The 19,524-nt window shown below is 53.8% G+C and overlaps 1 protein-coding gene across 3 annotated transcripts in view; it reads left to right on the top strand.

Moving 5' to 3' along the window:
* Window positions 1-1,327: 1,327 nt before the first annotated feature.
* Window positions 1,328-19,524, top strand: part of LOC137335889 (FHF complex subunit HOOK interacting protein 2A-like) — a 44,125-nt gene continuing 25,928 nt past the window's right edge. The window contains exons 1-6 of one of the 3 annotated variants that reach the window (XR_010966534.1): window positions 1,328-1,538; window positions 9,715-9,793; window positions 12,840-13,009; window positions 14,779-14,883; window positions 15,937-16,059; window positions 17,253-17,456. Coding sequence is in view for 2 of the 3 variants with exons in the window: in XM_068001396.1 (XP_067857497.1) it covers window positions 1,494-1,538; window positions 9,715-9,793; window positions 12,840-13,009; window positions 14,779-14,883; window positions 15,937-16,059; window positions 17,253-17,456 (726 nt within the window). In the remaining variant the exon portion in view is untranslated. Of the gene's footprint in view, window positions 1,539-9,714; window positions 9,794-12,839; window positions 13,010-14,518; window positions 14,649-14,778; window positions 14,884-15,936; window positions 16,060-17,252; window positions 17,457-19,524 lie in introns of those variants that run through there. The other 2 variants (XM_068001396.1, XM_068001395.1) reach the window with 2 other exon arrangements.

Here is a 19,524-nt window from a genome sequence, read left to right as displayed (position 1 = left end):
CCCCTCACTATCTCCCTCTATCCCTCTATTCCTCCCTCTATCCCCTCACTATCTCCCTCTATCCCTCTCTCTATCCCCTCACTATCTCCCTCTATTCCTCCTCTATCCCCTCACTATCTCCCTCTATTCCTCCCTCTATCCCCTCACTATCTCCCTCTATCCCTCTATCCTCCCTCTATCCCCTCACTATCTCCCTCTATCCCTCTATTCCCTCACTATCTCCCTCTATCCCTCTATTCCTCCCTCTATCCCCTCACTATCTCCCTCTATCCCTCTATTCCCTCACTATCTCCCTCTATCCCTCTATTCCTCCCTCTATCCCCTCACTATCTCCCTCTATTCCTCCCTCTATCCCCTCACTATCTCCCTCTATTCCTCCCTCTATCCCCTCACTATCTCCCTCTATCCCTCTCTATCCCCTCACTATCTCCCTCTATCCCTCCCTCTATCCCTCACTATCTCCCTCTATCCCTCACTATCTCCCTCTATCCCTCTATTCCTCCCTCTATCCCCTCACTATCTCCCTCTATTCCTCCCTCTATCCCCTCACTATCTCCCTCTATTCCTCCCTCTATCCCCTCACTATCTCCCTCTATCCCTCTCTATCCCCTCACTATCTCCCTCTATCCCTCCCTCTATCCCTCACTATCTCCCTCTATCCCTCACTATCTCCCTCTATCCCTCCCTCTATCCCTCACTATCTCCCTCTATCCCTCACTATCTCCCTCTATCCCCTCACTATCTCCCTCTATCCCTCCCTCTATCCCTCACTATCTCCCTCTATCCCTCACTATCTCCCTCTATCCCTCACTATCTCCCTCTATCCCTCACTATCTCCCTCTATCCCTCACTATCTCCCTCTATCCCTCACTATCTCCCTCTATCCCTCACTATCTCCCTCTATCCCTCTATCCCTCCCTCTATTCCTCTATCCCCTCACTATCTCCCTCTATCCCTCTATCCCCTCACTATCTCCCTCTATCCCTCTATTCCTCCCTCTATCCCCTCACTATCTCCCTCTATCCCTCTATCCCCTCACTATCTCCCTCTATCCCTCTATTCCTCCCTCTATCCCCTCACTATCTCCCTCTATCCCTCTATCCCCTCACTATCTCCCTCTATCCCTCTATTCCTCCCTCTATCCCCTCACTATCTCCCTCTATCCCTCTATTCCTCCCTCTATCCCCTCACTATCTCCCTCTATCCCTCTATCCCCTCACTATCTCCCTCTATCCCTCTATTCCTCCCTCTATCCCCTCACTATCTCCCTCTATCCCTCTCCCTCTCTCTCCGCCTCCCGGTTGCCCCGGTGACCGCTGGGGGTCGGGGGTTCAGGGTTCAGAGGTCGGGCGGCCCCGGTTCTCTGGTTCCTGAGGACGCGGGCGGATCGGGCGCTCCCCGCGGTCTCTGTTCGCCGCTTCCCCACAGCCGGCAGTGAGCGGCCCGGCCGGCGGAGCCCGGGCCCGGGCGCGGGGGAGCAGCGCCGCCCCGACATGTTCAGCAAACTGACGGCCCTGCTGCAGCGGGCGGTGGAGACGGTGAGAGCGGTCCCGGGGACCGGGCCGGGCCGGGCCTGCGAGCGGCCGCGGGGGAGAAAAGGGCCGGGAACCGGGGCCCGGCGGCTGTGAAGGAGAAGCCGGGATGCGGGCACCGAGCCTCGAGTCTGCTGCGCTGCTGGAGTCACCGCGACTTCGGGGGGGGGGGGAGACACGGTGCTGTCTGTCGGGGGGGGGGGGAGACACGGTGCTGTCTGTCGGGGGGGGGGGGGGGGAGACACGGTGCTGTCTGTCGGGGGGGGGGGAGACACGGTGCTGTCTGTCGGGGGGGGGAGACACGGTGCTGTCTGTCGGGGGGGGGGGGGGAGACACGGTGCTGTCTGTCGGGGGGGGGGGAGACACGGTGCTGTCTGTCGGGGGGGGGGGAGACACGGTGCTGTCTGTCGGGGGGGGGGGGGAGACACGGTGCTGTCTGTCGGGGGGGGGGGAGACACGGTGCTGTCTGTCGGGGGGGGGGGGGGGAGACACGGTGCTGTCTGTCGGGGGGGGGGGGGGGGGGGACACGGTGCTGTCTGTCGGGGGGGGGGGGAGACACGGTGCTGTCTGTCGGGGGGGGGGGGAGACACGGTGCTGTCTGTCGGGGGGGGGGGGGGGGGAGACACGGTGCTGTCTGTCGGGGGGGGGGAGACACGGTGCTGTCTGTCGGGGGGGGGGGGGAGACACGGTGCTGTCTGTCGGGGGGGGGGGGAGACACGGTGCTGTCTGTCGGGGGGGGGGGAGACACGGTGCTGTCTGTCGGGGGGGGGGGGAGACACGGTGCTGTCTGTCGGGGGGGGGGGGGACACGGTGCTGTCTGTCGGGGGGGGGGGGGGGGGAGAGACACGGTGCTGTCTGTCGGGGGGGGGGGGGGGGAGAGACACGGTGCTGTCTGGGGGGGGGGGGAGAGACACGGTGCTGTCTGGGGGGGGGGGGAGAGACACGGTGCTGTCTGGGGGGGGGGGGGGGGGGGGGGAGAGACACGGTGCTGTCTGTCGGGGGGGGGGGGGGGGGAGAGACACGGTGCTGTCGGGGGGGGGGGGGGGGGAGAGACACGGTGCTGTCGGGGGGGGGGGGGGGGAGAGACACGGTGCTGTCGGGGGGGGGGGGGGGGGAGAGACACGGTGCTGTCGGGGGGGGGGGGGGGGGAGAGACACGGTGCTGTCGGTCGGGGGGGGGGGGGGGGGAGAGACACGGTGCTGTCGGTCGGGGGGGGGGGGGGGAGAGACACGGTGCTGTCTGTCGGGGGGGGGGGGGGGGGAGAGACACGGTGCTGTCGGGGGGGGGGGGGGGGAGAGACACGGTGCTGTCGGGGGGGGGGGGGGGAGAGACACGGTGCTGTCGGGGGGGGGGGGGGGGAGAGACACGGTGCTGTCGGGGGGGGGGGGGGAGAGACACGGTGCTGTCGGGGGGGGGGGGGGAGAGACACGGTGCTGTCGGGGGGGGGGGGGAGAGACACGGTGCTGTCGGGGGGGGGGGGGGGGGGAGAGACACGGTGCTGTCGGGGGCGGGGGGGGGGGAGAGACACGGTGCTGTCGGGGGGGGGGGGGGGGGAGAGACACGGTGCTGTCGGGGGGGGGGGGGGGGGAGAGACACGGTGCTGTCGGTCGGGGGGGGGGGGGAGAGACACGGTGCTGTCGGTCGGGGGGGGGGGGGGGGGAGAGACACGGTGCTGTCGGTCGGGGGGGGGGGGGGGGAGAGACACGGTGCTGTCTGTCGGGGGGGGGGGGGGGGGAGAGACACGGTGCTGTCGGGGGGGGGGGGGGGGGGAGAGACACGGTGCTGTCGGTCGGGGGGGGGGGGGGGGGAGAGACACGGTGCTGTCGGTCGGGGGGGGGGGGGAGAGACACGGTGCTGTCGGGGGGGGGGGGGGGGAGAGACACGGTGCTGTCGGGGGGGGGGGGGGGAGAGACACGGTGCTGTCGGGGGGGGGGGGGGGAGAGACACGGTGCTGTCGGGGGGGGGGGGGAGAGACACGGTGCTGTCGGGGGGGGGGGGAGAGACACGGTGCTGTCGGGGGGGGGGGGGGGAGAGACACGGTGCTGTCGGGGGGGGGGGGGAGAGACACGGTGCTGTCGGGGGGGGGGGGGGAGAGACACGGTGCTGTCGGGGGGGGGGGGGAGAGACACGGTGCTGTCGGGGGGGGGGGGGAGAGACACGGTGCTGTCGGGGGGGGGGGGGAGAGACACGGTGCTGTCGGGGGGGGGGGGGAGAGACACGGTGCTGTCGGGGGGGGGGGGGGAGAGACACGGTGCTGTCGGGGGGGGGGGGGGGGAGAGACACGGTGCTGTCGGGGGGGGGGGGGGGGGAGAGACACGGTGCTGTCGGTCGGGGGGGGGGGGGGGGGAGAGACACGGTGCTGTCGGTCGGGGGGGGGGGGGGGGAGAGACACGGTGCTGTCGGTCTGGTGGGCGGGGGGAGAGAGACACGGTGCTGTCGGTCGGGGGGTGGAAGACACGGTGGTAGGGGGGGAGAAACACAGTGTATGTCGGGGTGGGGGGGAACACAGTGCTGTCTCTCTTGGGGGGGGGGAGAACACAGTGTCCTTCGGGCCTGCTCCGCCATTCAAAATGATAATGGCTGATCGTCTAACTCAGTACCCTGTTCCCGCTTTTTCCCCATATCCCTTGATCCCTTTAGCATTAAGAAATATATCAAGCTCCTTCTTGAATACATCTAATGACTTGGCCTCCACTGCCTTCTGTGGTAGAGAATTCCACAGGTTTACCACCCTCTGAGTGAAGAAATTTCTCCTCATCTCGGTTCTAAATGTCATACCCCGTATCCTGAGACTGTGACCCCTGGTTCTGGACTCCCCAGCCATCGGGAACATCCTCCCTGCATCTAGTCTGTCTAGTCCTGTTAGAATTTTATATGTTTCGATGAGATCACCTCTCATTCTTCTAAACTCTAGTGAATATAGGCCTAGTCAACCCAATCTCTCCTCATATGTCAGTCCCGCCATCCCAGGAATCAGTCTGGTAAACCTTTGTTGCACTCCCTCCATGGCAAGGACATCCTTCCTCAGATAAGGAGACCAAAACTGCACACAATACTCCAGATGTGGTCTCACCAAGGCCCTGTACAACTGCAGTAAGATATCCCTGCTCCTGTACTCAAATCCTCTTGCAATGAAGGCCAACATACCATTCGCCTTCCTAACTGCTTGCTGCACCTGAATGCTCGCTTCCAGCGACTGGTGTACAAGGACACCCAGGTCTCGTTGCACCTCCCCTTTTCCCAATCTATCACCACTCAGATAATAATCTGCCTTTCTGTTTTTACAACCAAAGTGGATAACCTCACATTTATCCACGTTATACTGCATCTGCCATGTTCTTGCCCACTCACCCAACTTGTCTAAATCACATTGGAGCCTCTTTGCATCCTCCTCACAGCTCACACTCCACCCCAGCTTTGTGTCGTCTGCAAACTTAGAAATGTTACATTTAGTTCCCTCATCCAAATCATTGATCTATATTGTGAATAGCTGGGGCCCAAGCACTGATCCCTGCGGTACCCCACTAGTCACTGCCTGCCACCCGGAAAAAGACCCGTTTATTCCTACTCTCTGTTTCCTGTCTGTCAACCAATAAGTTACTTCCTCAAAAAACTCCAGTAGATTTGTTAAGCATGATTTCCCTTTCATAAACCCATGCTGACTTTGTCCAATCCCATTAATGCCTTCCAAGTGTTCTGTTATCACATCCTTTATAATAGACTCTAGCATTTTCCCCACTACTGATGTTAGGCTAACTGGTCTGTAATTCCCTGTTTTTTCTCTCTTTTTAAATAGTGGGGTTACATTTGCCACCCTCCAATCTGTAGGAACTGTTCCAGAGTCTATAGAATTTTGGAAGATGATCACCAATGCATCCACTATTTCCAGGGCCACTTCCTTTAGTACTCTGGGATGTGGATTATCAGGCCCTGGGGATTTGTCAGCCTTTAGCCCCATTAATTTCCCAAGCACTTTTTTTTTTACTAATACTGATTTCCTTCAGTTCCTCCCTCTCACCAGACCCTTGGTTCCCTAACATTTCTGGGAGGTTATTTGTGTCCTCCTTTGTGAGGACAGAACCAAAGTATGTGTTTCATTATTCTGCCATTTCTTTGTTCCCCATTATAATTTCCCCCATTTCTGACTGTAAGGGACCTACATTTGTCTTCACTAATCTTTATCTCTTGACATATTTATAGAAGCTTTTACAGTCAGTTCTTATGTTCCCTGCTCGTTTACTCTCATACTCTATTTTTCTCCTCTTAATCAATCTCTTTGTCCTCCTTTGCTAAATTCTGAACTGCTCCCAATCCTCAGGCTTGCTGCTTTTTCTGGCAATTTTATATGCCTCCTCTTTGGATCTAATAATATCCCTAATTTCTTTTGTAAGCCACGGTTGAGCCACCTTTCCTGTTTTATTTTTGCGCCAGACAGGAATGAATAATTGTTGTAATTCCTGCACACGTTCTTTAAATATTAGCCATTGCCTATCCACCATCATCCCTTTTAGTAAAATTCCCCAATCTGTCATCGCCAACTCACACCTCATACTTTCGTAGTTTCCTTTATTTAGATTCAGGACCCTAGTTTCAGATTCAACTACTTCACTCTCCATCTTAATGAGGAATTCTGTCATGTTATGGTCGCTCTTCCCTAAGGGACCCGCACAACAAGATTGTTAATTAATCCTTTCTCATTGCACAATACCCAGTCTAGAATCGCCTGTTCTCTAGTTGGTTCCTCAACGTATTGGTCCAGAAAACCATGACATACACACTCCAGGAATTCCTCCCCCACAGTATTATTGCTAATTTGGTTTGACCAATCTATATGTATATTAAAGTCACCCATGATTATAGTTGTACCCTTCTTGCATGCGTCTCTAATTTCCTGTTTAATGCCCTCCCCTACATCTCCACTACTGTTTGGGGGCCTATAGACAACCCCCACCAACGTTTTCTGCCCCTTGGTGTTTCTTAGCTCCACCCATACAGATTCCACATTGTGATTTTCCGAGCCAATATCCTTCCTCACTATTGCATTGATTTCCTCCTTTACTAACAACGCTACCCCACCTCCTTTCCCTTTTTGCCTGTGCTTCCTAAATATTGAATACCCCGGATGTTCAGTTCCCATCCTTGTTCACCCTGCAGCCATGTCTCCGTAATCGCAACTATATCATAACCGTTAATATCTATCTGCGCTGTTAATTCATCTAGCTTATTGTGAATGCTCCGCGCATTTAGACACAATGCCTTGAGACTTGTCTTTTTAAGATTGTTAGTCATCTTGGTTTTATTTTGCACTATGGCCCTATTTGTTTTTCGCCCTTGTTTTCTCTGCCTTCCACTATTGCTGCTTCCCTTTCTGTCTTTTGTTTCTATCCTTGTTTCCCCCTCCTCTGTCTCCCTGCTCAGGTTCCCATCCTCCTGCCATTCTAGGGGGAGGGGACTCACTGCTGTCTGTCTGGGGGAGGGGACTCACTGCTGTCTGTCTGGGGGAGGGGACTCACTGCTGTCTGTCTGGGGGAGGGGACACACTGCTGTCTGTCTGGGGGAGGGGGCACACTGCCATCTGTCTGGGGGAGGGGGCACACTGCCGTCTGTCTGGGGGAGGGGACACACTGCCGTCTGTCTGGGGGAGGGGACACACTGCCGTCTGTCTGGGGGAGGGGACACACTGCCGTCTGTCTGGGGGAGGGGACACACTGCCGTCTGTCTGGGGGAGGGGACACACTGCTGTCTGTCTGGGGGAGGGGACACACTGCTGTCTGTCTGGGGGAGGGGACACACTGCTGTCTGTCTGGGGGAGGGGGCACACTGCTGTCTGTCTGAGGGAGAGGGCACACTGCTGTCTGTCTGGGGGAGGGGGCACACTGCTGTCTGTCTGGGGGAGGGGGCACACTGCTGTCTGTCTGGGGGAGGGGGCACACTGCTGTCTGTCTGGGGGAGGGGACACTGCTGTCTGTCTGGGGGAGGGGACACACTGCTGTCTGGGGGAGGGGACACACTGCTGTCTGTCTGGGGGAGGGGACACACTGCTGTCTGTCTGGGGGAGGGGACACACTGCTGTCTGTCTGGGGGAGGGGACACACTGCTGTCTGTCTGGGGGAGGGGACACACTGCTGTCTGTCTGGGGGAGGGGACATACTGCTGTCTGGGGGAGGGGACATACTGCTGTCTGGGGGAGGGGACACACTGCTGTCTGGGGAAGGGGACACACTGCTGTCTGGGGGAGGGGACACACTGCTGTCTGTCTGGTGGGGGAGGACTCACTGCTGTCTGTCTGGGGGAGGGGACACTGCTGTCTGTCTGGGGGAGGGGACACACTGCTGTCTGTCTGGGGGAGGGGACACTGCTGTCTGGGGGAGGGGACACTGCTGTCTGTCTGGGGGAGGGGACACACTGCTGTCTGTCTGGGGGAGGGGACACACTGCTGTCTGTCTGGGGGAGGGGACACACTGCTGTCTGTCTGGGGGAGGGGACACACTGCTGTCTGTCTGGGGGAGGGGACACACTGCTGTCTGTCTGGGGGAGGGGACACACTGCTGTCTGTCTGGGGGAGGGGACACACTGCTGTCTGTCTGGGGGAGGGGACACACTGCTGTCTGTCTGGGGGAGGGGACACACTGCTGTCTGTCTGGGGGAGGGGACACACTGCTGTCTGTCTGGGGGAGGGGACACACTGCTGTCTGTCTGGGGGAGGGGACACACTGCTGTCTGTCTGGGGGAGGGGACACACTGCTGTCTGTCTGGGGGAGGGGACACACTGCTGTCTGTCTGGGGGAGGGGACACACTGCTGTCTGTCTGGGGGAGGGGACACACTGCTGTCTGTCTTGGTGGGGGAGGACACAGTGCTGTCTGTCTTGGGGAGGGGTGCTGCTGACTGGGGGAGGGGATCACAGTGCCGGCTGTCTGGGGAGGGGGTCACACTGCTGTCTGTCTGGGGTGGAGGGGGGGAGACACTGTGCTGTCTGGGGTGGAGGGGGGGAGACACTGTGCTGTCTGGGGTGGAGGGGGGAGACACTGTGCTGTCTGGGGTGGAGGGGGGGAGACACTGTTGTCTGGGGTGGAGGGGGGGGAGACACTGTGCTGTCTGGGGTGGAGGGGGGGAGACACTGTGCTGTCTGGGGTGGAGGGGGGGAGACCCTGTGCTGTCTGGGGTGGAGGGGGGGAGACACTGTGCTGTCTGGGGTGGAGGGGGGGAGACACTGTGCTGTCTGGGGTGGAGGGGGGGAGACACTGTGCTGTCTGGGGTGGAGGGGGGGAGACACTGTGCTGTCTGGGGTGGAGGGGGGGAGACACTGTGCTGTCTGGGGTGGAGGGGGGGAGACACTGTGCTGTCTGGGGTGGAGGGGGGGAGACACTGTGCTGTCTGGGGTGGAGGGGGGGAGACACTGTGCTGTCTGGGGTGGAGGGGGGGAGACACTGTGCTGTCTGGGGTGGAGGGGGGGAGACACTGTGCTGTCTGGGGTGGAGGGGGGGAGACACTGTGCTGTCTGGGGTGGGGGAAGCAGGTGCTCTTGGTGATGGTGGTGGTGGGGTTGTGGACACAGGCTCTGGGCACAGATCGACTGTCAGATGGGTGTTTGTCAGAGGGAGGGGAACTCTCGTGCCCTCACCCTGCCATCCCTTCAGCAGGGATCTCTGCACAGCAGACGCAGGACCCTGGCTGGTTTATAGCACCCCTCACGGTTTGGATCAGCTCACTCGGTGCAGACTGCCATCCAAACAGGGATATTCTTCATCAGTGAGGTCTGTGTTTCCACTGCCTTTAACAGCTGAGCTGTTGGTAACCCCTAGTGCCCACATCAGGGAGTCTGACTCAAAATGGAAAAGTGTCGACAGCTCTTGTTACTAACTATCTTGGATAAAGATTGGCGATTCCCTGGAGTAATCTCCCTGGGGTGGTGGGGAAGCTGATCTTTCAATCACTGCACCCCCACTCTCTTCAGCTGTCTTCCATCCCTGCCTTCAAAAGCCTCTGATAAACGAGTCTCTTTGACCAGGTGTTCAGTGTCTCCTGCCCTGCTCCAGCCCACATTTTTCCTGCTCAGTCTCCGTTTCACCTTGTGAAATGTTTGAGCTGTTTTTTCAGACAATGAGTTGTTCAGTAATATTTTGCTATTTCCTAAAATAATTCCAGTTGTGACAAAAGGTTTTCTTTCTCTTTTGTGAAAGGAGGAAATGCCCATTCAGCTGCTGGAGTCCTTCATAGGCCACTGGAAAGGAATCACCAACTACTACATCGTGACCACAGGTACAGCATGTTCTAGTTATACAAAGCAATGTAACACTTTAAATTCCAGCAGATTATTTACAACTGGGCTTTGATTGGAGAGCTAGAGTACGAGAGAGATTGCTTTCAATGGGAGAGTTAGGGTACTGGAGGGATAGGAACAGGAGTAGGCCATTCAGCCCCTCGTGCCTGCTCTGCCATTTGATAAGATCATGGCTGATCTGTGATCTAACTCCATATACCTGCCTTTGGCCCATATCCCTTAATACCTTTGGTTGGCAAAAAGCTATCTATCTCAGATTTAAATTTAGCAATTGAGCTAGTATCAATTGCCGTTTGCGGAAGAGAGTTCCAAACTTCTACCACCCTTTGTGTGTAGAAATGTTTTCTAATCTCACTCCTGAAAGGTCTGGCTCTAATTTTTAGACTGTGCCCCCTACTCCTAAAATCCCCAACCAGCGGAAATAGTTTCTCTCTATCCACCCTATCCGTTCCCCTTAATATCTTATAAACTTCGATCAGATCACCCCTTAACCTTCCAAACTCCAGAGAATACAACCCCAATTTGTGTAATCTCTCCTCGTAACTTAACCCTTGAAGTCCGGTTAACATTCTAGTAAACCTACGCTGCACTCCCTCCAAGGCCAATATGTCCTTCCGAAGGTGCGGTGCCCAGAACTGCTCACAGTACACCAGGTGCGGTCTAACCAGGGTTTTGTATAGCTGCAGCATAACTTCTGCCCCCTTGTACTCCAGTCCTCTAGATATAAAGGCCAGCATTCCATTAGCCTTATTGATTATTTTCTGTACCTGTTCATGACACTTCAATGATCTATGTACCTGAACCCCTAAGTCCCTTTGGACATCCACTGTTTTTAACTTTTTACCATTTAGAAAGTACCCTGTTCTTTCCTTTTTTGATCCAAAGTGGATGACCTCACATTTGTCTGCATTGAATTCCATCTGCCACAGTTTTGCCCATTCATCTAATCTATCAATATCCCTTTGTAATTTTATGTTTTCATCTACACTGCTTACAATGCCACCAATCTTTGTGTCATCGGCAAACTTAGATATGAGACTTTCTATGCCTTCATCTAAGTCGTTAATAAATATTGTGAATAATTGAGGCCCCAAGACAGATCCCTGCGGGACTCCACTAGTCACATCCTGCCAATGTGAATACTTACCCATTATCCCTACTCTCCGTCGCCTTTCGCTCAGCCAATTTCCTAACCAAGTCGGTACATTTCCCTCGATTCCATGGGCTTCTATCTTAGCTAACAGTCTCTTATGTGGGACCTTATCAAATGCCTTCTGGAAGTCCATATAAATAACATCCATTGACATGCCCCTGTCCACTACTTTAGTCACCTCCTCAAAAAATTCAATCAGATTGCTTTCTATGGGAGAGTTAGGGTACTAGAGGGATGGGCTTCGATGGGAGAGTTAGGGGACTGGAGGGATGGGCTTCGATGGGAGAGTTAGGGGACTGGAGGGATGGGCTTCGATGGGAGAGTTAGGGTACTAGAGGGATGGGCTTCGATGGGAGAGTTAGGGTACTAGAGGGATGGGTTTCGATGGGAGAGTTAGGGTACTGGAGGGATGGGCTTCGATGGGAGAGTTAGGGTACTGGAGGGATGGGCTTCGATGGGAGAGTTAGGGTACTGGAGGGATGGGCTTCGATGGGAGAGTTAGGGGACTGGAGGGATGGGCTTCGATGGGAGAGTTAGGGTACTGGAGGGATGGGCTTCGAAGGGAGAGTTAGGGTCCTAGAGGGATGGGCTTCGATGGGAGAGTTAGGGTACTGGAGGGATGGGCTTCGATGGGAGAGTTAGGGGACTGGAGGGATGGGCTTCGATGGGAGAGTTAGGGTACTGGAGGGATGGGCTTCGATGGGAGAGTTAGGGTACTGGAGGGATGGGCTTCGAAGGGAGAGTTAGGGTCCTAGAGGGATGGGCTTCGATGGGAGAGTTAGGGTACTGGAGGGATGGGCTTCGATGGGAGAGTTAGGGGACTGGAGGGATGGGCTTCGATGGGAGAGTTAGGGTACTGGAGGGATGGGCTTCGATGGGAGAGTTAGGGGACTGGAGGGATGGGCTTCGAAGGGAGAGTTAGGGTACTGGAGGGATGGGCTTCGATGGGAGAGTTAGGGGACTGGAGGGATGGGCTTCGATGGGAGAGTTAGGGGACTGGAGGGATGGGCTTCGATGGGAGAGTTAGGGTACTGGAGGGATGGGCTTCGATGGGAGAGTTAGGGGACTGGAGGGATGGGCTTCGATGGGAGAGTTAGGGGACTGGAGGGATGGGCTTCGATGGGAGAGTTAGGGTACTGGAGGGATGGGCTTCGATGGGAGAGTTAGGGGACTGGAGGGATGGGCTTCGATGGGAGAGTTAGGGTACTGGAGGGATGGGCTTCGATGGGAGAGTTAGGGGACTGGAGGGATGGGCTTCGATGGGAGAGTTAGGGGACTGGAGGGATGGGCTTCGATGGGAGAGTTAGGGTACTGGAGGGATGGGCTTCGAAGGGAGAGTTAGGGTCCTAGAGGAACGGTTGGTATGCTCTTAAATTCTAATTCTACCTTCCTTCCAGGAGAGGGAGAATGAGAGAGAAGGAATTTATATTCGACTTGCTCATTGCACAGTTGTGAAAGCAGTTGGGTTCCTGACATTGCTCTTACATTAATGGCTAAAGGCCCAACCTGCAGAGAAATGGATTCTTGTTTCGGAGCCTTGCCCTGATTTACAGATATCCTGATGCAGTGACTGACTGCTGTGGGTATGGATCAGCCTTGTATGCCATTGGTCTCAGTGTGTTTATTGGCTGTGCCAATCTGGACTGTGTACCAATGCCATGTTGCAGTCAGACATCTTGAACATGTTGGCTGGAGGTGACTGGAAGTTCTTATCAACCTTTGGAATTGGGATTGAGTGGGTGATCGCTGATCGATTCTAATGCTGTGAGATAAATGGGGCAGGCGGGGGGACTACCCTGGACTCTGCCAGGATCTCGACCTGCTGGAAATCTTGTTTGGCCATTGTGATGTTTAAAGATGTTGCATTCCAGATGAAACCCTGCCAGTGAAACAGACAGACATCCCATGGCGCCTGAGGCAAATGCTGGACATTCTTGTTTACGAGGAGAAGCAGAGTGAAACGGGAGAGACGGGGCCGTGTATGGAGTATCTATTACAGCACAAGATACCGGAGACACTCTGTACACTGGGCAAGGCTGGGGTAAGGAAGGCCGAGAACAAAAACTGGAAGTGTACCTCTGAGTCTGAAGACGTGTTTATCCTGCAGCTGTGGTATCAGTGGAAAGTGGCTGTACTTTAAATCGACAGAGCCCGACCTCACACTGGAACAGAGGGGAATGTCGCTTCCTCACACTCTGCTTGGAGCTGGAGTCGGGGCTCAGGATTTAAACTACAACCTTTTGGCGTATTTTTTGTATCCCTCAGCCGTGGCTCAGTGGGAGCACTCTCACCTCTGAGTTAGAAGTCCCACTCCAGAGTCTTGAGCTCAAAATCCAGGCTGACACTTCTGTACAGTACTGAGGGAGTGCTGCACTGTCGGAGGGTCAGTACTGAGGGAGTGCTGCACTGTCGGAGGGTCAGTACTGAGGGAGTGCTGCACTGTCGGAGGGTCAGTACTGAGGGAGTGCTGCACTGTCGGAGGGTCAGTACTGAGGGAGCGCCGCACTGTCGGAGGGTCAGTACTGAGGGAGCGCCGCACTGTCGGAGGGTCAGTACTGAGGGAGCGCCGCACTGTCGGAGGGTCAGTACTGAGGGAGCGCCGCACTGTCGGAGGGTCAGTACTGAGGGAGCGCCGCACTGTCGGAGGGTCAGTACTGAGGGAGCGCCGCACTGTCGGAGGGTCAGTACTGGGGGAGCGCCGCACTGTCGGAGGGTCAGTACTGGGGGAGCGCCGCACTGTCGGAGGGTCAGTACTGGGGGAGCGCCGCACTGTCGGAGGGTCAGTACTGGGGGAGCGCCGCACTGTCGGAGGGTCAGTACTGGGGGAGCGCCGCACTGTCGGAGGGTCAGTACTGGGGGAGCGCCGCACTGTCGGAGGGTCAGTACTGGGGGAGCGCCGCACTGTCGGAGGGTCAGTACTGGGGGAGCGCCGCACTGTCGGAGGGTCAGTACTGAGGGAGCGCCGCACTGTCGGAGGGTCAGTACTGGGGGAGCGCCGCACTGTCGGAGGGTCAGTACTGGTGGAGCGCCGCACTGTCGGAGGGTCAGTACTGGGGGAGCGCCGCACTGTCGGAGAGTCAGTACTGAGGGAGCGCTGCAGAGGTGCCATCTTTTGGATGAGATGTTAAACCGAGGCCCCGTCTGCCCTCTTGGGTGGATGTAAAAGATCCCATGGCACTATTCAAAGAAGAGCAGGGGAGTTCTCCCCAGTGTCCTGGCCAATATTTATCCCTCAAGCAACATCACTAAAACAGATTATCTGGTCATTATCACATTGCTGTTTGTGGGATCTTGCTGTGTGCAAATTGGCTGCTGCATTTCCCACATTACAACAGTGACTACACTTCAAAAGTACTTCAGTGGCTGTAAAGCATTTTGTGACGTTCTGAGGTTCTGAAAGGCGCTATATAAATGCAAGTCTTTGTTTCTCAGGGTGAGTGCTTTTGGTTTGAAATAAACGAGCACACTGCAAACCGAGGGGTTTCAGTTTTGCTTAACGCAGTTGTATAAAGTTCTTTTAATGGGCTATTTTGACCTGGTCATTCCCAAGGTGAGATTGATGGAGAATGTGTTCACACAGCGCACAGTGGAACTCCATGTGAACATGTTAAGCAGCGGGTCAGCCGTGAATTCAAACCCCCGCCTGTGGAACGGGGTCAGGCTCCATGGCAGATGAAAGGGTGAGACTTCCTCAAGTGCCACATTCTTCCCATATCTTGTTACTGTCACAGGACACAGGGAGGAGGAGAGTAAGCCATTGTTACTGCCAAGCTGAGCTCTGACGGTGAATTCTTTTGTTTATATGTGCAGTATCCCCCTGGCATGAAGCAGCAGGTGCTGCTCCTCATCACCAAGCTCTTAGGGCAGATTCAGCAGCCATTGCTACCTCACATCAACGTGCACCGGCCTGTACAGGTAGGTACCCTGCTGCCGAGCAGTCCTGTCACCTTGGTTACTAACTACTTCAGACAGTAATTTGTCGGATACTTTCTCTGCTTTTCCTGCCTCCTTCCCTGAAGGCTTTGACTTGTGCAGCTATCTGGTGGCTTGCCCTGTTGGTCATTGTTCATGTGTGAACTTCGACAGTGAGTGCAAGCAAGCTATTTGACTGTGGGGGGCCCAGGACCTGCAATATGAAGCAGGAATCCTGCTCTTTGCTCTCTCTCTTGTTATTTAGACCACTTGTGATCAGCTAACTCGGCCCAGAACCTTAGCTCTGTCAGGCTGAGAATACCACATGGTGCGATGATGCAGTCAGTGATCAGGGAGAGAAGCATGCTTCTAATGCAAAAGCAAAATATTGTGGATTCTGGAAATCTGAATTAAAAACCTGAAAATGCTGGAAACACTCAGCAGCAACGGTGGAGAGAGAAACAGAGTTAACATTTCAGGTCGATGACCCTTCGTCAGTACTGGGAGATTTTAGAGATTTAACAGTTTTTAAGCAGGTACAGAGCCAGAGAAAGGGGGAAGGAAAGAAAAAAGGGGAAGGTCTGTGATAGGGTGGAGGGCAGGAGTGATTAATAACACAAGGGACGATGGTGCAAGGTAAAAGGGGGTGATTTTGGGATAAGTAAAGAAATAAAGGATGGGTCTAGAGGAGGTGTAAATGGTCACAGCAGAGGGGAAGGAAAGCACAGATAATCTGGCTAAGAGGAGAGGTTTTCCGTGACCCGTGAATGTGGCAGAGAAAGGTGGGGAGACCCCAGGGGTTCGGGGCCCCCCCAGATGTAGATCAATAGGAGATTCCTCCCAGCCCACACCTCCCCCACTCCCCGGTGGGATGGTGCGTTATATACTTCCATGGTGTTCTATAGTTCCCCGTTTATGTTGTGTCGGCCTTGTATTGATTCTATTTAATAATAATTTCAGTGCCGTTTTAAATGGAGGATACTTGACTACCCTTGTGCAACACAGGTTCCCCCTCACGAGGCTGACGTAGATCTGTTTTCTCTCTTGTACCAATAGAAGTTAATTCGTCTGTGTGGCGAGAGCCTGGGATCGGAAACGGAAAAGGAGGAAGTGCAGTTTCTTACCACAGTCTGTGCTAAACTCAACCAGGATCCCTACCTGGTGAACTTCTTCATAGAGGTAGGTACAGTTCCACACACCAATGCATCCTCTGCTGCAGTGCCCTGTCGCTGTATGTCTGGATCTAAAACCTTACCAGTTGTGACCAGGTTGATGAGATATTTTGCTGCTCTCAATGTTTGCGTACAGAGAAGCTCGATTTCTGATACAGAATTTAACATTTGCCATCTATTCTGGCACTTCAAGGGTACCTGATAGAAATACCAGGAGAGCATTCTTTTAAGGCAATTGGCTCACAGGTTTGGTGTGTTCCAGTTCGCTGGGGCTAGCAACACTGGATGTGGGTTGTGTTGTTAGTTGAGCAGTGAGCCTGACTGAAGACTTAGCACAAAGCCACTTGGCTTTCAGTCCACAAGTGTGCTCCCTTTCACACGGGATCGTGCGGCATTAAGGGGCATCAAATCATTCAAATCCATCTGCAGTTTCCTCCTGTTACTTGTGGGGTGGGCAAAATCATCCTGTGGAGGAATTGGCTCCTCTCGCTCCCGTCCTACCGCCCCATTGTGGTTAAAAGGTTCTTTGTGAATTTTGTGAGGTTAGATGCTATTTGCCCACTGAGTAGGTATACTGCGGTACAGAGGTTAGAAGGACAAGCAGTCAGGAACAAGGAGAGGCCAGCAGCCCATCCAGCTGGACCTGCTGTCCAGCTCTTTCTTTGGACCAGCACATAACATTGATATCTGCTCGCTCCTCTGGGCCTCACTCTGTCCTCACTGTTAGAATCACCAATCTGTTCATTTCCTCTTCAGATACTTTGGTAGTGTCAGCAATTCCGCTCCCCTCCCCTCAAACCCAGAACATGTCACCACTGAAAGGAGAAGATGTGTCCCCCTAACCAATACCTTCTCACTGAGTGAGGCTGGCTGGGCTGCAGTGACAGGTGAGGCTTCGATTCAACAATCAGAGCCTCCTGTTGGAAGCCTCGAGCTTTTCTGTTAGGTTTATGGGTCTGAAAGAATAGACTTTAAACCCTTGCAGTGATCACTCAGGTGGATTGAGAGTGTTGGTCATTTAAGGGAGGGAAAGCATGACATTTGTCAGGGTGACTTGATTCGGGTGTTTTCAGCCTGGCTGTATTGGAGCCCCTGCCTCTGCCTCTCCTTCGAATGAGGAAGCAGTTTGTACCAGTGTATGCTGTTTCCTTTTGAACTGAAGCCTGGCAAAACCTTCCTAAATGGGCTCTGTGTTTTCAGAAAACGAATTCTGCTGAATGGAGAAGATCGCTGTCTTGTTCCTCGGAGAAGCCGGAAGTTCAGCGACAGGAGGCTGCCTGTAGAGAAATGCCAACATGTAGTTTAACCCCAGGGATTAGCTCTGCATGCCTGAGTCCTGAGGAGGGAGGTGGTAAACTGGAGAAGAACCTGGTCCATGCCTTACTGACTCTGACTGCAAGTCAGGTAACTTTCTCCTGCTTTAACATATGGAACAGAAAAGCTGCAAAACAATTGACAACCTGCTGAATTTTTTTCTTTGCCTTTTTCAAATGAAGCAAATACTCGGGGGCCTCACTAAAGTAAGTTTGAAATGTTGACAATGTATGACGCTCCCCAAAGATTTTTTTCCTACATTAATCAAAAGAATACAATTTCTTTCAACAGTTCACACCGATTAAACATTCTCATTTCTGAATATTTAAATAGTAACAGAGGATCTGTAGCGTGCAGGTGAAGTGGGGTTAGAACATAGGAACAGGAGGAGGCCATTCAGCCCCTCAAGCCTGTTCTGCCATTCAGTGAGATCAAGGCTGATAATCAGACCAGGGCCTGCAGCCATCATTCTATCTCCATTTTAAAGTCATAGGCCCGGACTGAACTGCGATTCCAATATTGGCCACGAACGCCAAGCGTTAAACCGATCGATCCTCCAGTGGTGAATTCACGCTGGAAAGCTAATTGGAATACACGGCAGGGAGCAGAGCGGGGGATGGCAAGTCAACAATTCATTTCCATTGTTGATTTCTGCCGGAATGTCAACCTTTAGGTTGTAAAATTAATCACTATGCGAGTGTACTGTCAATTATAGTTATAATTAATCTGTCATCCCAGCATATTGTTTGTTTCAAAATAGAGCTGCTTGAAACATTTATAAAAGTTGCATTTAATCTCTGCTGACTAACTCGGACCAAATCATTAATAAATCGTTGAAGAATTCTAGTCGACGTTTATTTATATCTGGCGGCAAATTACTAAAAGATATAATCAGGGAGAAATATTGAATAAATATTGCCACAAGAACAAACACTTGTTCTGTAACTCTCACACCCTGTGTCACGAGGCTATGGCTGTGAGCAGTGGATCTCAAGCTATACTGTACCCAAGATTCACACCAGAAAGCGATTTCACAAGCAATGCCGTAAACAGCCACCCCAAGAGGCAGTTTCACAGGGTTTCAAGGATTGCCCTACTTTTTGCAACTACAATATTTAGCAGTGAGAGAAATAAATATTCATAACATTCGCATTGACATCACATCAAACCTTCAAAACTGTGGGCTCTGCTTTGATAAATCTGATCATAGAATTACATAGAATTTACAGCACAGAAACAGGCCATTCGGCCCAACTGGTATGTGCTGGTGTTTATGCTCCACACAAGCCTCTTCCCTCCCTACTTCATCTTACCCTATCCGCATATCCTTCTATTCCTTTCTCCCTCATGTGTTTATCCAGCTTCCCCTTAAATGCATCTATGTTAGTCGCCTCAGCTACTCCTTGTGGGAGCGAGTTCCACATTCTCACCACTCTCTGGGTAAAGAAGTTTCTCCTGAATTCCCTATTGGATTTATTAGTGACTATCTTATATTTATGGCCCCTAGTTTTGGTCTCCCCCACAAGTGGAAACATTTTCTCTACATCTATCCTATCGAACCCCTTCATAATTTTAAAGACCTCTATCAGGTCACCCTTCAGCCTTCTCATTTCTAGAGAAAAGAGCCCCAGCCTGCTCAGCCTTTCCTGATAGGTGTAACCTCTCAGTTCTGGTGGTATCCTTGTGAATCTTTTTTGCACCTTCTCCAGTGTCTCTATATCCTTTTTATAATATGGAGACCAGAACTGTGCACAGTGCTCCAAGTGTGGTCTAACCAGTCCTGAACAGTGCACAGTACCCCAAGTGTGGTCTAACCAGTCCTGAACTGTGCACAGTACTCTAAGACTGGAGATAGCAACTGTATTCTAATGCCCAGAAGCGATGTTGCCTCTTTTAAACGGGGTTCCAGCTCTGATTCCTGTATACTCGCCCCACCAGCGCCATTCTGCAACGATCTAAGTGGCTTCGATTCAGCAGACTTGACCTCAGTGGTCATTTTAATGGGGTGGAGATGCCGGTGATGGACTGGGGTTGACAATTGTAAACAATTTTACAACACCAAGTTATAGTCCAGCAATTTTATTTTAAATTCACAAGCTTTCGGAGGCTTCCTCCTTCGTCAGGTGAACGATGTGAAACATCGTTCACCTGACGAAGG

The sequence above is a fragment of the Heptranchias perlo genome, chromosome 20, assembly GCF_035084215.1.
Source record: "Heptranchias perlo isolate sHepPer1 chromosome 20, sHepPer1.hap1, whole genome shotgun sequence".
NCBI classification, from domain to species: domain Eukaryota; kingdom Metazoa; phylum Chordata; class Chondrichthyes; order Hexanchiformes; family Hexanchidae; genus Heptranchias; species Heptranchias perlo.
This window is presented reverse-complemented; position numbering and strand designations above follow the sequence as displayed.